The 18,616-nt window shown below is 59.0% G+C and overlaps 2 protein-coding genes across 4 annotated transcripts in view; one reads left to right on the top strand and one right to left on the bottom strand.

Annotated features, from left to right (window-relative positions):
* Positions 1-3,936: 3,936 nt before the first annotated feature.
* On the top strand, positions 3,937-11,189 carry Pld4 (phospholipase D family member 4). 3 transcript variants are annotated; one of them, XM_023705712.1, is made up of 11 exons: positions 3,938-4,169; positions 5,290-5,376; positions 5,702-5,868; positions 6,445-6,628; positions 6,939-7,059; positions 7,480-7,607; positions 8,143-8,343; positions 8,993-9,132; positions 9,226-9,391; positions 9,482-9,578; positions 9,894-11,187. In XM_023705712.1, the coding sequence occupies exons 1-11, from the start codon at positions 3,993-3,995 to the stop codon at positions 10,094-10,096; spliced, it is 1,671 nt and encodes a 556-aa protein (XP_023561480.1). In that variant the 5' UTR covers positions 3,938-3,992; the 3' UTR covers positions 10,097-11,187. The 3 variants fall into 3 exon arrangements, with proteins under 3 accessions (XP_023561482.1, XP_023561480.1, XP_023561481.1); XM_023705713.1 differs by lacking the exon at positions 5,290-5,376; XM_023705714.1 differs by lacking the exons at positions 5,702-5,868; positions 6,445-6,628 and having other exon boundaries at positions 3,937-4,169; positions 9,894-11,189.
* Positions 11,190-12,781: 1,592 nt separating this feature from the next.
* Positions 12,782-18,616, bottom strand: part of Ahnak2 (AHNAK nucleoprotein 2) — a 28,570-nt gene continuing 22,735 nt past the window's right edge. The window contains exon 12 of the mRNA XM_023705653.1: positions 12,782-18,612. Within this exon, the coding sequence (XP_023561421.1) occupies positions 13,115-18,612 (5,498 nt within the window). The 3' untranslated portion in view covers positions 12,782-13,114. The remainder of the gene's footprint in view (positions 18,613-18,616) is intronic.

The following is an 18,616-nucleotide window of genomic DNA, read 5'->3' as shown; positions in this document are numbered from 1 at the left end:
TAATTTAAGTTTTTGCTTTTTAGTTCTTTTCTGTCATGAATTTCAGTAACATACTCATGGAAAACATTTTGCTATTTTCTCTTTGAATAGTCTTTTTTGTTGTTGCTGGTCTGGTCTCTTTTTTCTGAGATTTCAACTCCATGTAGGTTAGCTTGGTTGATGTTCTCTCATACATCCGAGAGATGCTGTTCTGTGCTTTTTTTTTTTTTTTTCACTTGACATAGAGTCTTGCTCTTCAGCTCAAACATAGTGGTCCTCCTGTCTCAGCTAACCTAGCACTGGGACTACAGGCATGCACCACCACACCCGGTTTTGGGGCCAGCATGGCACACCAGGGGTTCCAGGGTCGGCACAGCATGCGGTACCAGGGATCTGGTCCCTGTGCTTGCCTAAGCAGGACTTAGTCCGCTGAGCTATCTCTCTGGCCCTGCCTTTCTGTCTTTATTTGTATCTGACTCCACTCAGCTCTTTACAATGGCCTTTGGGGTTGGTGAGCATCTGCCTGTCCGTCTCTCTCAGGCCCTCACGTGAGCTAGGCAGTGTCCTGCCCTGGCTAAGCCCAGCCCCTGCCCTCTCTTCCCCACACCCACTCCTTTTACTGCTGCAGCAGCCCATGCACCTGGAGTCCTTCGGCCCTGTCAGAAGACTCTGACTCTGCCACCAAGGCCAGGCTTCTGTGCCAGCTGCGAGAGGAGCTCAGAAACCCCTAGGACAAGTGCCCATGGCTGTCCATGGCTGGATCTGAACAAAGGAAACACCTTCCAAAGCAGTGGCACCGGCAGCGAGACCTGCTGGGCTGAGTCTGCCCTCGCGTCTGCCTTTCCTCCACAGAGTGGCACCTTAGCCAGCTGCTTGCCTCCAGCTGAAGCCCAGTCAGAGCCTCGCCTAGGCGTTTACCACATGTGCCTTGGCCTGGTCCAAAGATCCTGTGCCAGGTCACAAACCTGAAACAAATCCATGCCAAGGACCCAGCAGGCACTCCAGGAAGTACCAAAGTGGCCAAGTAACTAGATGGAAGATGTTCACTCTGACTTGTCACCAGATTAAAGCAAGTGAAAACACCCATAAGCTCCAGGCATCCTCCCGGAAAGCTAAAACCAGAGTCCTGGTGTCGGCTGATGAGAGAAACAGCAATCCAAGTATTCTGGGAAAAGTGGCAGGATTTACTAAAGCAGCACCTACAGTTGCAAACCATGTCTGCCCATCTAGAACGCTTTGGTCAAGCAGCTCTTCCTAGAAAAAGTCCACACTCTGGACCCACAGGAGGACCCTTGACACAAACCCAGTGAGCTCACTTAGCAATCAGCCCTGTGTGGGCGTGCATGCCTGTAATCCCAGCACTCTGGAGGCTGAGGCAGGAGTGCTGTAGGATCAAAGGCAGCCTGAACATTAACCTAACCCTGCCTCAAAACAAACAAACAACGACCACAATCGCACCACACTTTCTCTGATCTGCACAGAATCCCAGGTTCCTAGAGGGTAGGTCAGTAGCAGCGTCTGGTGAGAAGGCACGTGAGGAGGTCGCAGCTGCGCCACGCAGATGGAAGGTCCAGTGCCTTGGGAGGCCAGGTGTGTAGCAACATCCAAGCAGTGGGCAGCATGTCTCAGTGATGCCTTGCAGGGGGAGGGTCAAATGTGCTGGCCAAGACTGTGCTGGCACCCTGTTGCACACGGGTGCTGGCTCTACTGTTGCCATTGTCACATCTGTCTTGCTGAGCAGTGGCTTCAGCATGAGAAGAGGAGAAGCAGCGGGGATGCGCAGAGCAAGTGTACAGCCAGCATCGCAGTCCACACAGGCACACAGCGGGCGGCACCAGGGCCACGTCCGTCATGGCCCAGGGAGGGGAAATCAGGTGGGGTGCACACCTGTCACCCTGGGGGCTTGGCAGGCTGAGGCAGGAGGAGTGCAAGTTCAAGCGGAGCCTGGGCAACTTTGTGACTTAGGAAGATCTTGTTCCAAGATTAAATCAGTGCACAAATACACAAATGGTGGGGGTGAAGTCCTGGGTTCAACCCCCAGTACTGCCAAAGAGAAAAGAAAGAGAAAGCTGACGGTGTCATTGTGTATCATGGGGTGGGACATATACTAACAATTCTGCGTGTTTCACCACAGTGTTAGGATCACTCCTCCAACTTACTTTTCTTAGTATACTGTGAGGCAGCACATGGGCTGCCAGAGCAGGGGCCTGACACATACCCCATTCCCATATCTGTGTCTGAGCTGAAGGCTGTCCTCTGCCAGCTTCTGCATGTAGGGCTCAGGGCTGGTCCCCCTGGAGTGAGAGATCCCAAACAGAATCCGAAGTGACTTTGAGCTGTGAGAAGGTGTACAGGTCACTCTCCAGGCTGGCCAGGGATTGTCTGCAGTGCACACCCTGGACACACCTGTCTGCAGTGTTGGTTGACACTGAGTGGCTCTCACAGGGGTGGCTTGCCCACAGGACCAGGAGCTTCGTAAGCTGACACTTATTTAGAATGAAACAGCCCCTTCACCCTGTAGGCAAATAACGAGGTGTTTATTTCCCCTCATAAAGGCATTTTGGAAGTAGGACATTGAAAAAAAGAACATTTCCCTTTCTAACCCTCTGCGAAGCCCCATCACCCCCTCCCAAGGCCACCAAGCGTCCCAGGCCCAGGGTCGGGCCTGCTGCAGCAGGTGGAAGCTGGGCACTGCCCTTTGGAGTCTGAGCTGCACTTCTTGTCCCTGCACTGAGGGGCTGCGCCAGGTCTCCTTGCACGAAGAGCCACAGCCCCTGCGACCCAGCTCCTGCTCTGATGTCTGTAAACATGTGTATATGGAAAAGTGAGGCTTTCCCTGTGGCCCCACACAGCACAGCTGTCCTGGGAGGAGGGAGGCTTTTCACACACTGCTGGCTGAGGTGCCTTCATGCCATGGTAAACTGAGCCTCTCATCCTGAGTGGCCATTCACCAGCCCGAAAAAGCTCCCAGGCATATGCAACTGGCCAGAAGGTGGAGCTGTTCCACCAGCTTGGAGGGGAGAACAGCCTGGCCAGGTCTGCCAGAAGTGGAGGGCTGGGTTCACTTTCTTTCTCTTCTTCTGGCCCCAGGAAATGGCTCTGGGAATGCCACCGCCTGGTGGCACTTCCTGTTCCTCCTGAGACCACACCAAGGTCAGCACCCTGGACAGAGCCCAGTGGCCAGTTGGTGACCTGGAGGAAGCAGGTGCTTCTCCTGAGGCCCTGTCCTCAGAGCCCCTGCCAGGCGCCTCCCACCATGCTGCTGTCCAGGCAGCCAGTGCGCAGCCCCACCTGCATCCCCCAGCATAAGCCCCTGGCTGCCTCCACCCCCAGCCTCCCTGTAGCTACACGTGGCCTTGTGAACAAGCCCAGAGTAAGTTCTAAACCATAGCCAAGTGGAAACGTGCTGTGGGGCCTGCAAGCAACGGCTGAGCCCCAGCAGCCATTGTGGGAGGATGCAGCTAGGAATTCTACAGATTAGGAGCTGAGAGCTGGAGAGACCAGCTCCCAATGGCTGTGGAGCCAAAGCCCTGTCTACACCAGCAGCCTCTCAACATGGTTGGTCTGTCTGACTCCCCTTGTTGCTGGGACACAATACTAGACAGCCACAACTTTAGGAAGGGGAGGGTTAATTCAATTCAATCCATGGTCAGCTCGCTCCAAGTCGGGACAGCATGGCACAGGGACATGGCAGAAGAAAGCTGTTTTGCAGCATGGTGGACGGGAAGCAGAGAATAGAAGGAAGAAGCCAGAGAGGCAGATGAAGCCTTCTAGGCCACACCCTAGTGACTGCCTCTTCTTGCCAGGCCCCGCCTCCTGACTGTTGTCTGCTGTGAGCCCCCTGATCCAGTCATTTCCCCAAGATGCCTGAGGCTTCGGGGGACACCCATATCTAAGCCAGGACAGAGAAATCGGCAGTCTCATTGGCTGCAGTGGCTTGGTCTCTGGCCGGAAGTCAAGCTTGGCCCTGACATGCTGGTTTGCTCAGTGGGCCACTCTGGAGGGGAGTCGTCATGCTCAGCTCCACCCTCCAGCCTCCCAATGTGTGTCTCAGTAGGGGCGGGGACACGGCGAAGAGGAAGAGGCTGAAAGGGGAAGCAGCAGCAAGGGGAGACAGGCGCTGCCTGCGAGCAGAGGGTCTGCGGTCAGTGTCTGGAGCCAGGATGGACGCCAGGGCAGGGCCCCCAGAGGTAGGTGTCAGCCAGCCAGGAATGGAAGGGAATGCGCCGTTAGGAAGGGACTGCTCTCTCTCTCCATGGTCTGTCCTTCCAGTAGCCCAGGGCTCACAAAGCCCCCTACTAGCCCTGCAGTGTTGCCTGTGCCCAGTCTACACAGCCAGGGCTCCTGGGGCATCAAGGTCTCCAGCAAGCGACAGCTATGCCAGCTACCTCAGTCTGGTGCAAACAGCCAGGCTCCACACCCTGCAGACCAGGGACATTATCCACACCACTGGCCATGACTGCAGATGCTCACAGGGTCTCATAGCTGCCTCCCTGGTGTCTGGAGGCTCAATGTCATATGCCAGAGGGGTCCCCAGCCCACCCCCCACAGCTAAGATGGCCAACTTCTCCACAGGAGGGACTATGGGTGGCACCCAGAAGCGCACAGACCTGGGTCACAGTGTGACCGACCACACAGCCCAAGAGGCCCGTGGGTCCCTGGCATTAGCTGGGCCCAAATCATGGAGCTGCTGTGTGTCTCAGGAAGTGAGCAGACCCCCCACAACCCTTCCGTGTGCCCTGGGGAGGACCTCAGAAGGCCCAGAGCACCAACTCTGTCACAAAGCTCTGGGCAGCAGGGCCACCTCAAGTCCAGGCTGGCCTGGCTCCCAGCTCCTGTGCGGGCCTTCTCCGGGGGCAAGACAGCCTCCATCCTGCAGGCCTCAGAGGGGGAGCCAGAGGATGCCCAATCTAGACTCCATGTCCTCCTGGTGCCTTGCTGCCAAGACAGCACCTGCTGAGGGGCCAGAGCAGGGCCAGGCCGGGAGGGAAGTGGCTGGATGCAGCCAGTGGAAAGGCACTGAGTGCCAAAAGCAGAACCAGTACTTTCAGACTGCTGTGTCTCATGGTTAGAATGAGGAACCGAGATTCCTTGTGGTGATGCCAGCTATGGAGACAGGAGACGGAGGGGCAGGAGGGGGTGAGGCATGGATGCAGTGAGCTGCACTCTCACAGAGGCCCTACAAGCTGTTGCCCATCCAAGGTTTGCAGATGGAGCCGGGACTGGGCCCACACCAGAGTGCACTGCAGGTAGACCCCTGGGGAGGAACAACCCTGTGGCCAGAGCTGCCAGTGATGCCCTCCCTCACAGATGACAGCTCCTCCATGCAGAGTAGCCGAGGCCCCCGGGTGTCCCCACTCCACACCACACCGCGGCCTTTTGGGCAGAGCCAGCACGGTAGGTCTGGGCCTGAGAGGTCTCCATGGATGCAGCAGTCAGAGTAAGTTCCAACCCGAGTCCTAATGGCAATGATTTTAAAACTCAACATTTTCATAAGCTTATAGGTGCCCAGGCTGCAGCAGAGAAGCCGCAACCAGCTGCGAGGTCATGGGCAGGACCAAGTCCACCCAGCCTGCTGCAGACTTATCTGTGTCCTTCTGCCAGGGGGACTGGGAGAGGCCAGTGACCCCACTTAGAGGGCTGCACCTTCCTCCCCCACTTGGAACCCCAGGCCCAGCCTGCCACAGCTGGGTCTCTGGACCTTACGACACTGTCTTTGCAGGTTCTGGGGCTGCTGGCCGTGCTGGGGCTGGGCATTGTGACTATCACCCATCTCCTGGTGCAAGTGTCCCCTCCTTCTGCCTGCTGCCAGCTACACTCCAAGGAAGAGCCCCTAGGGTCCTGGGAGGCCCTGGGTAGGGAGACCCAGCCACAGAAGGACTCCTGCCAGTGAGCAAACGTGGGGCTGCAGGATGGGCAAGGCTAAGCTGAGTGCTATCTTCCACCCAGTGTCAGGTCCCCAGCTGGGTATCACCCTCCACCAGCACCCATGGGCTGACTCAGGTCAGGACATCGGGCTGCCTAGCTTGGGTCTTGGAATGGTGCAGAGTTGGGTACTGTTTGCCGTGAACCAGAGCTGCCACTTGAGTCGTGGCCAAGGCTGGCAAGCACTGTCCACTTCTGGGTGTGCTGGGCACATTTGAGGTCCTCATGTCCATGCTGCTGCCCATACTTCCTCTTTCCCTTCCCGCCTGTGACGGTGTTCTGGACCCCAGAACTTCACCCTTCCCTCAGCCACAGTAGGGACAGCTCCTGGCAGCAAATGAGCTCCTGGGCTCATCCCTCTGGGCTCACGGGGCTCAGAGCTGCCTTGCTGGTCATTTAGCTGCCCACCCTCCTTGTTGGCTCAGACCATAGGGCTGCACAGTGACAGTCCCTCTGCTGGGCAGCAGGATGATACAGGCTAGGGAGGCCGGCCGCTAGCCCTGAGGTCACAGGCTGCCCTCTTGGCCCTCTGCACTGCAGACTCATCCTTGCTGAGAGCTTCCCCCAGGACCTGCCGTATGCTGCTGGCAGCCCCTTAGCCCAGTCCCTGGCCCAGGCCTGGCTGCAGCTTCTGGATACCGCGCAGGAAAGCGTCCACGTGGCTTCCTACTACTGGTCCCTCACAGGGTCTGACATCGGGGTCAACGACTCATCCTCTCAGCCTGTGCGTCCCTTGCCCTCACCTTCAATTTTGAGGCTGCAGGCTGTTCTTGCCCACCTGCCAGTGCTGGGCATGCAGCAAGTCAGCCCCTGTCTTCTGACCTCCTGGGCAGGGAGTAGGGCTGGTGCAACAGTGGCTCCTGGGCCGGGGTGTTGGGCATATCCTGGGATGCTGCTCAGCTCCTGGTTAAGGGATATCAGGACACTGGCTTGACCCTGGGATGTGGGGAGCCAGAGGCCTATGGAGGGCATGAAGCAGGGTGTCCTGGAGCTGAGGTGCCTGGGGCTGCTGCTCACAGCTGCCCCCCTTACAGGGCGAGGTCCTTCTGCAGAAGATGCAGCAGCTGCTGACTAGGAATGTCTCAGTGGCTGTGGCCACCAGTGGCTCAGCACCAGCCAGGAACTCCACTGACCTTCAGGTGCTGGTGGCCCACGGTAGGTGTATGTGCCACCCAGGCCCTACCACCATCTTGTTGGCACCAGGGCACAGACAAGGATAGCAGCATGGACAGGGCAGGAAGGGAGAACTTGCCCCGTGACTCCCAGGTCCTTTGAGGGGCTGTGCTGGGCTCAGGGCAGGTGTGAGGCAGCTCTGAGGGCCTCGCTCCACAGGCCCTGTATGGGAAGCTCAGAGCAGGAAGGGCCAGCAATGCAGTCCTTAGACGCTCCCACAGAGACCCTGGCCAGGCTGTGCCTACGTCTCCTCATCTGTGGAGAAGGGCTATAACAGCATCCACACATCAGGGTGGCCTGAATGACTAAGTTGGCTCAGTGGCAAAGAGCCCAGAATCTAACTCAGCATGAAGCTGGCCCCGAGATGCGGCCCACTCGCTCTCCTGCCCTCCTCCTCCCCAGGTGCCCAGGTCCGGTGGGTGCCCATGCAGCAGCTCACTGGGGGCATCCTGCACTCCAAGTTCTGGGTTGTGGATGGGCGGCATATCTATGTGGGCAGCGCCAACATGGACTGGCGGTCACTGACACAGGTGAGTCCCAGGAGCCCCACTGCCAGGGCCTTTCCCCCATGCTCCCAAAGAAAGTCAGGGTCCCTGAAGGTGAGTAGAACCAAGCACAGTGACCCGACTGGTTCCTAATTCTCTGGTTATCAGATTCTGTGGTGTGGAGTCATGGTGTGGAGTGACATTTGAGGACATGGCCAGGTGCCCAAGTCACACCATTTAGGGCCCCATGTGGATTACATAGCATGCACCTGCTTTCAGGAAGCAATGAGCCAAGCATCGGGCAGAGGGCTAGAGCATGCATTTAGCATGTGTTGAAGAATGTGTACATGCGCCCGTGGTCATTGCTGCACAGTGCAATCATGAAGGGCATTTTTCCTCCTGCTTGTCTTTACGGGTTTCCTGCTGCTTGTATAATAAATGAGCATTTCTGTGATCACTGCACCCCAATTTGTGGGATCAGCACGGACCCGTGGAGCCCTGTGCCCTCTCCCCCCCTGGCCTGGCCCCCATCACAGAACCCCACGGATGATGCTGCCGCAGCTGATCCTCATTCCCATAGGTAAAGGAACTGGGTGCCATCATCTACAACTGCAGCAGCCTGGCCCAGGACCTGGAGAAAACCTTTCAGACATACTGGGTGCTGGGAGCGCCCCATGCCATCCTCCCCAAGATCTGGCCTCAGAACTTCTCAACCCACATCAATCGCTTCTGGCCCTTCCGAGGCCTTTTCGATGGGATGCCCACCACTGCCTACTTCTCGGTGAGGCACTGTGGAGGGCCCAGCCTTGAATGCCCGCAGCACCTGCTTGATCCTAGGGAGCCATGGGGCTGAGGTCCCAACATGAGGGCCAGGGGCTGATCAGGGACACAGGCTCAGCTCCAGGAAGGGCCCAGCTGGCTCAAGCAGCAGGAGACATTTGGAAGGTTGGGGGTCCAATTTGGAGCATCCTGCAGGCTGCTGAAGCAAGCAGGGGTCAGGAAGTGCTGGCTGGGCTCCAGGGTGGGTGGCAGGCCTTCACATCGAGCATATCTCATTCTGTGGGAGGAAATAGATGCCAGCAGCCCCACTCAGGGCACTCCAGGTGGCACCTCAACTGTCCCGGCGACTGACCCGTGGCAGAGACTTTGCATTGGAATGGAGATAGCCCGATGCGGGGTCCTACTCTGGAGGGAACGAGCAACTTTCTGGGGCAGAGACAGCCTGGGACAGTTCAGATCCCAGGAGGCCCTGCCAGCATCCACTGTCCCACAACCTGTCAAGACCCCTCTTCCCAAACAGCATCTCTGCCCCCATGCCACTCACACACAGACAGGGCATCTCAGGGCGGGAGGTGGGGCCTCTGTGCTGTGACACCCAGGGCCAGGGTGGTTGCCAGCCAGGCACCTTCAGGGATGACTTCCTTTCACAGGCTTCACCGCCTGCGCTCTGTCCTCATGGCCGCACCCAGGACCTGGACTCAGTGCTGGCAGTGATGGAGGATGCGCGGGAGTTCCTCTATGTCGCTGTGATGGAGTACTTCCCCACCACGCGCTTTCGCCGCCCCGCCAGGTGGGATGGACGGCAGCAGGTGCGCCCTGAGGTGGAGGCCGCCTGGACCTGGGGGAAGCTCCCCTCCCTCCTGCTGCTTTCCTGCTCCTCCAGGTACTGGCCCGTGCTGGACAATGCACTGAGGGCAGCAGCCTTTGGGCAAGGTGTGCGTGTGCGCCTGCTGGTCAGCTGCTGGCTACACACTGACCCCACTATGTTCCCGTACTTGCGGTCACTCCAGGCCTTCAGCAACCCCTCAGCCGGTGTCTCAGTGGATGTGGTGAGGGCCTGTGTCAGGTGGGCAGGGGTGGTGGTTGGACCTGGCCCTCCCAACCCAGCCTGACATGCTCCTCCTGCCCTGCCTGGGAAGAAAGTGTTCATCGTGCCCATAGGGAATCACTCTAACATCCCGTTCAGCCGGGTGAGCCACAGCAAGTACGTGGTCACAGAGAAGACAGCCTACATAGGTAAGTGGCCGGGGGCCTGTGCGTCCTCAGCAGGGGCTGCCAAGATGTCTAGGGTCTCCAGGGGTGCTCGGGGGACCAAGTGATCAGCCCAGTTGCTGCCAGGCTCCACGCACATGGGTGGGGAGATCCTGAGTACAGGGTCCAAGGTCCAGCCACAAGGCTGAGTCAGGACACCTGTCCTGCTGAGACCAAAGGAAGCTGGGGCACTCACTGGCCCCCTGCATCTGCTAAGGGTCCCTAGATCCCTGCAGGGCTGCAGCGGCCAGGCTGCAGAGCCCATACCAGGCCCCCGTGCCCTTCCATTCACCTCCCCAGGCACCTCCAACTGGTCAGAAGACTACTTCAGCAGCACCTCAGGGGTGGGCCTGGTGCTCCACCAACGGGCTCCCCAAGGCCGGCTAGGGCCGCCTCCTGTGCAGGAGCAGCTGCGGCAGCTCTTCGAGCGAGACTGGCATTCCCGCTATGCCGTGGGCCTGGATGGACACACCCTGGGCCAGGACTGTGTGTGGCAGGGCTGAGGCGCAGCCCTGGCCTTGGCCCGCAGCCCTTAGTAGATGCTGGTGCCCACTGGCACTGGCTCAGGCACAGAGCTGTGAGAGCAAAACAGCTTTGCTCAGGCCCGAGAACCGTGACGGGGCCCAGGTCAGGGGGTGAGGTGGTGGGTCGGACCCGGCCCGCCCAGATCCTGCGTTCTGCTTCTGAGCTCGGCAATCGCTCAGGTCACATGTGACTCAGTGGGCCTGGGGATGCCCTGCAGTGTGACAGTGTGGGAGGGGCTCGGCACTTCACTGGGCCCCACTGGACCCCTCGATCACCCACAGTGGCATTGTCCCAAGTGTAGCGCTTTGGGTCGTGGTGACCTCTGTGCAGCTGCAGCCCTAATAAGAGAAGCTTTTGGCCTGTGGCCTGGCCCAGGTTGGGTCAGCACCCGCAGTCGTTTCCTTGCCCCAGTCATACATGCACACGCCTGTCTGCCTCCAGGCTGACCACTCTTTACAGAGGTCGGCAAGCTTCAGCCCTCCTTCCCTGTCCAGCTGGGGTCCTGCAGCTGCCTCCTGCCCTGCTCCTCCTGGGTCCCAACTGCTCAAGCCTCTTGATCCAGACACAGGCCCAAAGCTCTCCCTCTTAGGGAGCCCTTGGGACACCCCAGCTCTGAAGTCCTCGAGCTGCAATCTGGGCCTACAAGAGAGGCTGCCCTCTGTGAGTCCAGCAGGAACTAACTGTCCATGACCACTTGAACTGAGGAAAGCCAGCTACAAGCTCACTAAGCCTCACCCATTCCAGCCTTCAAGACATGGAGCAGGTGGATGGGTGGCACCAGCACCCACCTGCAGGGCACCTACCCTCCAGGCTCGTGTCCTGAACACAGAATTTCGGTTCATACATGAAGGTGAAGGGTGCAAGGACCAACTTCACTCACACAGCTCCCACTCAGGGAAGGAGTGCAAAGCTTCATCTGTTGTGGAGGCTGTGGGTGGGGCCGTGGGTGGAACTAGGGGGTGGGCATGGTCTGTGTGGGTGTTGGTGAGTGACCTCCAGCTGTGGGCAGGGCCATGGGTGGGTCTGAATAAGTGGGCATGGTGTACATTTGCAGGGCTCAGTTTGTGGGGCTCTCATGGGGTAGGGCCCAGGGCTGTAGGCAGGGTTTTCAGAGGTGGCACAGAGCTGTGGGGATGGGGCAGGTGCATGGAGGGGCAGGGCCGGCATGAAGGACCAGGTGCCTGCACAGGCTCAGCGGCAGCACCCAGTGAGGAGCATTAGTGTGTGGGTGCAGCGGGTGTGGATTTGAGCTGCAGAGGGAAGGGGGTGCTTCACTGGTGAGATCCACTGCGCAGCCTGCCAGTACAGCCCCACTTCTGCTGTGGGCCTGCTGAAGCTATCTACTCAGGGCCTGACAGGTCTGCTCAGGCCTCTAGGCCATACCACTGGAGCCCACCTTTGGGATGCAAAGGGACCTGGACACTGTGGTCACCAGGGTCCTGTCTTCTGCAGTCCCAGTGCCTCTTCCTGCCCCTTTGGTCCTTCTCCAGGGGAGATGACACAGCTCATCCCAGTGCGGCGCCTGGTCTCTCTGCCTTCATAGTGCCCTTCCATATGCCCATCCACAGGAGTCTTAGACCTGAGCACCCTGCATGCCCAGCCCAGCCCACCCTGCCTGGATTGTGCAGCCCTGGAGAGTGTGTGGCTGAGGAAGCCAGATTTACCCCATCCTGCAGGGTTCCCGGCTCCTGGGGCTATATCTCACATGCCCGGCAGGCAGTCACCCTCCCAGTCTGTCACCTCACCTGTCCCCAAAAGAACACACAAAGGGAATAGGATATCACCTGGTGTAAGAGTGCCTACGGTTCCCCTGACTGCCTTGATGGTATGAGCTGTCCCAAAGAGAGATCCGAGTGGCAGAGGACTGGAGACCCCCAAACACACAGCACGGAGGACTCATGCAGGGATGCAAGGCCCCTGAAGCCCAAGGGCACCCTGACACTCAGGTACCACCTGCAGCACCTGGCCTGACTCCAGGTCCAGATGGGACAGAACTCTGCATGCAACCAAGTGGCCTACACACAGTGTGCAGAGCAGGCAAGGCCCCTGGCGGGAGTGCAGTAGGCCTGGACACTCCTTTTCTACCCCCTGACTTGGGCGGTCCAGCCAGCCACAGGGAAATGTGGTGGCCCACGCTGGTCTGGGGCACCTGGCCTGAGCTCTGGCATGCTCTCACCGTCACCCTCTGAGCCCTCTCAGGGCCTTCCAGGTAGCCAGCCACAAGTCAGTAGCTGTCCTACTCAGCTGAGATCTGGAACTGGAGGGCGTCCAGGGGCAGCAGGGGTGATGCAGGGACTCCCACATCCCTGTAGCCCCAGTGGACTCCCTTCCCAAGGCTGCCTGGAAGGAGGTGACCGTGGCCAGGCAGCTGTGAGCGCAGTCCCTGCTCCCTGCTGCGCTGCCCTGCACACGGGCTCCCGTCCAGCCTTGCTTCCCCACTGCCAGTGATGTGTCAGTGTCTTCTGCTGCTCTGAGCTCAAGTCCTGGCTTCCTCCTCATGGTCCCCAGACACACAGATGAGAAGGGATAGCCACTGGGGACACACACTGGATGCTAGCTTCGAGAGTGACCTGGTGGTGACCAGGACCAGGAGTGTGGGGAAAGCGGGCATGGTGAGTTAGGCCCCCAGAACAAAAGAGCTCAGCAGCCTTTACCATGGGACACACTGCTTCTTTATTGCCACCAGCGGGCCACTGAGTCAGCTCCACCTGGGCCTGGTGCAGCTGTACAGGCCGGGTTCTGGGGTCAGGGCTGAGCACACTAGAGGAGCAGCAGGACACTCAGGCCCCAGGGTCTGGACTGGGAGAAGTCTGGGTGCCTTGTTTGCCTCCCCAGCCCAGCAGGAGCTGGGCATGTGTTGGGTTCTGTTTAGGGCAGTGTGCAGCGCTGCCAGCCTCTGCTTTGGTCAGCTCTGTGAATCAGGGTGCTGTGTAGGGTCAGCACAGGGAGCTCTGAGTAGTGCCCGCCACTGTCCTGCCGTTGCACCTGTCTGACCTTCATTTGCTCATTGGTCTGGGTGCAGATTCCTTGCTAGTGCAAGTATCCGGCTCCAGCAGGATCAACTCTGTTCTTGCCGAGGATGCCACCATGGCTGTGGTGTCTGGGGTGCTTGCAGCTGGCTCACCCTCCTTCTCCTCAGGGGTGAAGCTTTCCCGGGCATCAAAGAAGGTCGTGCTTTCTTCCTGGCGCGTTGGCTCAGCCAGGCCTGCCTCATCCTCTGTGCTCTTCACCTGCTTGGTGGGCGAGGAGGAGAACCCCAATTTGGGAAACCGGAACCAGCCCACCCTCTCCTGCCTCTTAGGTGGTTCCAAGTCTGGCCGAGGCCCTGGCTGGGTCTGGACAGGAACAGATCTTTGGGCGTCTTCTCTGGGGCCGGCAGGGGCCTCACTGACAGAGGAGGAGAAGCCAATGCTGGGAAGCCAGGACCAGAACATACCAGAAGTCTTTGTTCCTTCTGGCCCACCTTTTGGAACTCCGTCTTCAGCTGCCAGTGGTGCTGCAGCCTCCCCACTCTCCTCAGGAAGGAACTCGAGGGTTTCTGCAGGTTCTTCCTCATCGTCAGAGCCACCATCTGCAGGTGGGGGCTTGGCAGGAACACCAGGCCTGAGCATCCACGGCTCAGGGAGGCTGGTGCTCACTGAGACCTCCTCAAATGGCTCTGTAGCCTCTGGGGCACAGCCCTCAGGGACAGACCCCACTCTGGTGGCAGCAGAGCCCTCCTGCACTCTGGGATCTGGAGCCTGAGTGGGAGGTCCCAGGGTCTTCAGCTTCAGCAAAGAAAATCCATAAGAAGGTATCTGTACAGTGGACGTGGGGACCTCGGATTCCCGCACAATGTGAGTGGGAAAGGCCTTTGGGACCATGAGCTCCACACTTTCCTGCATTGCCTGGCTGTACACCATGACCTTGTGGCTCTCGCCCTGTACCCCTTGGATGTGTGCCTTCACCTTGGACACTGGGGATGCATCTGAGGTGCAGGTGGAGCCCATGGGCTGCTCCCTGGGCTCCCTGGGGCCTGCCCTCAGGAGGCTGGCATCCCAGAGCCCAGGCCCTGGGTCCTCACCTGCCCCCACTCCCCGCACATCCCTCACCACAGGAAAGAAGATATCTACCTCCGAGCCAGGGGCTGGGAAGGAGAACCTGGGCACTTTGAGCTTGGGGAATGTGACAGTGAGCACAGAGTCTTCCCAGAGCTGCTGCATGTCCACCATGGATACCTGGGATGGCACGTCGGTGCTGGACACCCTCAAAGTCACGGGCCCTTCTGGCAGGGAGGGCCACAGCTCTGTTTTCTCCTCCCTTGCTGCAGGAGCTTGGGACTCTAAAGGCCTCCTGCTGGGCTTCTGGAGAGGGACAGAGCCTTCCGCTGGATAAATGTATGCCTTAGAGAGAGGCTGGTCTCCTCTGGTCTTCCCCACAGAGGGGGGATGTGGCTTCAAGCCTGAGCAGTGGAGATCACGCTTTAGAACATCTGCGTAGGAGGCACTCCCAGGACCTGTCGCCGCAGCCTCTGTGTTTGGGGGCTGCCAGGATACACTGGCCTCCACCCCTGACCCAGGAGGAGAGACTGCCAGGACACTGCTGGCTGCTGCCGCCTGTGCAGGTGCAGTGGCCACCAGCACGTGCAGCCGAGCCCTGCTCTGCTCCCCAGTCCCGCTTCGCTCCTTGGATGAGGGCTGCCCAAAGCTAGGCCTGCGGAGCTTAGGCATTTTGAACGAGTGCTCTTGGGAATCGGCTGCTGTGCCCTCTGCAGTGGGGCTTTCCTCTGGGCTCTCCTGAGGGAAGACTTGGTCTCTATATCCCAGGGATGGCTTCAGGGGCTCTCCCATGGTGGGGGCTGTCCCCTCTCCACAGGGCTGACTGGCTGAGACGTCCAAAAGGCCAGATCCTTGGCTGTCTCCTCCCACCATCAGGTCCCGCCTGGGAACAGCCTCACACTGGCTTTCCCCCTCCTTGGCTGGGAAAGACTGGAGATCAGGGTTGGCCAAGCCTACACTGGGGGCAAGGGGCTGTGACACCTGACAAGCCATATGCCCTGCTTCTTGAGGCCCTTCAGGATGGCCACTGCTGCTCACACTACCTTTACTTCCACTGCTTTCTGTGGCGTCACAGTCACCTGTGTGAGAAAGCACGGTGGCTGTGTCACCCTGTAGCCACAGCTCAGCCTGTCCCTTAGACGCCTTGAACTTGGGAAGGGCCAGTCTCGGAAGGGCAAGGCCAGCCTTCCTGGTCCTGCCCACGTCGCCTTCCTTTCCTGGGGGTAGGGCTATGTTTGCTTCAGTGTGAGAGCCCTGAACTCCAGGGTGGAAGGCCTCATGATCCAGACCCATTGCAAGACTGCCTGAGTGGTCCTCCAGGTGGCACGAGGTATCCCCTGCTGACCTGGCTTCCTTCTTTGGTGACCGGCTAAACAATGGCAGCTTGAAGCGAGTTTTAAAGGGACCTCTGGCCCCCTCCCCCTCAGCACCTTCTGCCACAGCTCCTCCTGCAGATGGGCTCCAGGGACTCCCCATTTTCTGGGACAAAAGAGCAGCCCTGGGTGCTGGCCAGGAGCCTGGAAGCTGGGAAGCTTTTGCTGAATGACTAGAGGAGTCCTGGCCCAGTGCCTGGCAGAGGGGTGGGACTAGACCCCACTCTGTAGTGCCTGGATCTCCCTCAGGAGCCACTGCACGTGGAAATGAAACCATGAAGCGAGGTTTGTGGAATTTAGGGAAAGTCACCCTAGGAGACAGGAGACCTTCTGGATGAGAGTGGTGGCCAGTGAGAGCGGCCTGAGGAGCCTGCTCAGTCTGCGTATCCACAGAGGACTGTGATCCTACAGATGGGGCCACAACTAGGGACAGAGAAGCAGCCTCCCAGGGGGCTCCGTGGGTGAACACAGCAGGACCCTGGAGTGGAGTGAGCATCACACCCTCCGTGGGAGGGAAGACAGAGGGTTCTGGCTGAGCAAGCGTGGGCTCGATGCTCCCCGTGTTGCAGGAAGGGAGGTCTGAGAGTGTGAGCTTTGGGGATGGAATGGTGGGGCGAGGGCGTGACACGGCTGCATCCAGAGGCTCTGCAGAAGCCAAGTGAAGCTGAGGGGAGAGGGAGTGGTCAAGGAGGGCAGGGAAATGGGCCTCATCCCTCACAAAAACACGATCCACAGTGTCATGGGCAGAGAGGCCTAGAGAAGATTTGGTAAACCCATACTTACTTCCATCTTTTCCAGAAGAAAGACTCACATCAGAATCAGTGGAACATTCACAAACACACTGACCTGCAGTGCTACTCAGGTCCCCCTGGGGTCCCTTCAGGTCCACTTTGGGAAGCATGATGCTCGGCATCTGCGCCCCGGGTGGGTGGGCCTTCAGGCTGGCACACTGTAGCTCCGTGCTGAGAGGGACTCCCTTGGACGGCTTCCACCCCAGGTTGCCTGAGTGCAGCTCCACGTCAGTGGAGAGCAAATGAGCACTCGCCTCAGAACTCTTTACGTCGAGATGGACCACAGGAAGGGACATTTCTGTCTCCACCATGGTCCCACACAGCTCCTGTGAGGCATCAAACCTGCAAGGCGTGTTGACGCTGCAGTCTAGAATCTGGCATGTGGGCATCTTGGCTGTGCTGACGGACAGCTCACCCTCCACTTTACTGCCCGTGTCCTGCAGGTCAACCTCGGACCCAGGCAGCGATGCCTCCAGCTCAGGGCCAACAGCATTGCCTTCGGGGCCTTGCATATCTGCTTTGGGGCCCTTCAGCTCGACTTTGGACAACTGGATGCTCTGCAAATGAACACTGCAGAGATGGCCCTTCAGACTGGCTCCCGGCAGCTCTGCCTCAGGAGCTGTATTGTCAGGCAGCTGGAGGCCAGGCTGTGTGGCTGACAACTCCATATCAGCACAGGGCAACACAGCACTGGCCTCAGGGGTCTTTAGGTCCACTTGGACAGTGGGCAGGGACACATCAGCCTCCAGCTTGGATGGGGACACCTCCAGCAGGGCCTCGATGGTCTTGCTGGGTGCTGTCACACCGAAGGAGGGCATCTTGAACTTGGGCATCTTGAACTTGCTATCTTTCACTGACACCTCTGCCTCCTGCTTGGCGCTGGGGGCCTGCAGGTCCACCTTGGCACCTGGAAGTGACACTTGCAGCTCGGAGCCGCTGAGCTTGCCCTTGGACCCTTTTACCTCTGCCTTGGTACCCCTTTGCTCCACTTTGGGCATCTTGATGTTGGGCATCTGCACCTTAGGCAGGTGGCCCTTCAGGCCGGCTCCTGAACCCATGGAGGACAGTTCTGCCTTGGGCAGGGCTCCCGTGGGCAGTTCTCCGCCCAGCTGCTCAGCCTGCAAGTCAATGTCAGTGGAGGGCAGAGGAGGGCTGACCTCAGGGGTCTTCAGGTCCACTTGGACGGCAGGCAGGGACACATTGGTCTCAAGCTTGGGAGAGGAAACCTCCAGTGAGGCCTTGATGGTCTCACCGGGTGAGGTCACGCTGAAGGAGGGCTTCTTGAACTTGGGCATCTTGAACTTGCTGTCTTTGGCGCACACCTCGCCCTCCAGCTCAGTGCTGATGGCCTGCAGGTCCACCTCGGCACCAGGCAGTGATACCTCCAGCTCGGTGACACCAAGATCACCTCTGGAGCCTTTCACTTCCACCATGGGCCCCTTCATGTCCACCTGGGGGACTTTCAGGTCCACTTTGGGCATCTTCATGCTGGGCATCTGCACCATGGGCAGATGACCCTTCAGGTCAGCACCTGGCAACTCTGCCTCGGGCAGTGCCGTCTCAGGCAGCGGCACTCCTACCTGTGGGGTCTGAAAATCCACATCGGTACAGGGCAGCTGAGCCCTGGTGTCAGGGGTCTTCAGATCCACTGGGATGGCAGGCAGGGACACATCTGCCTCCAGCTTGGGTGCGGATACCTCGAGAGAGGCCTCATTGGACTTCCCAGGAGCCATCATGCCGAAGGAGGGCATCCTGAACTTGGGCATCTTGAACTTGCTGTCTTTTACTAACACCTCAGCTTCCTGCTTGGCGCTGGGGGCCTGCAGGTCCACCTCAGTGCCAGGTAGCGACACTTCCAGTTCGTGGCCACTGAGATTGCCTTTGGGGCCATTCACGTCCTCCTTGGGACCCTTCAGCTCCACTTTGGGCAGCTTGATTCTGGGCATCTGCACCTTGGGCAGGTGGCCCTTCAGGCTGTCTTCCGAGCCCGTGGTGGACAGTTCCAACTCAGGCAGGGCTCCCTTGGGCAGTTCTACACCCATCTGTCCAGCCTGCAGGTCAAAGTCAGCAGAGGACAGCAAAGCCCTGGCCTCAGGGGTCTTCAGGTCTACTTGGATGGCAGGCAGGGACACGTCGGCCTCCAGCTTGGGTGCTGACACCTCCAGCGAGCCCTCAATGGTCTTTCCAGGCACTGTCATGCCAAAGGAGGGCATCTTGAACTTGGGCATCTTGAACTTGCTGTCTTTGGTGCACACCTCGCCCTCCAGCTCGGTGCTGATGGCCTGCAGGTCCACTTC

Source organism: Octodon degus, unplaced genomic scaffold (genome assembly GCF_000260255.1).
Source record: "Octodon degus isolate 3935 unplaced genomic scaffold, OctDeg1.0 scaffold00226, whole genome shotgun sequence".
Classification (NCBI taxonomy): Eukaryota; Metazoa; Chordata; class Mammalia; order Rodentia; family Octodontidae; genus Octodon; species Octodon degus.
Note: the sequence above shows the minus strand (reverse complement) of the source record. Positions and strands in the feature narration are given on the sequence as shown.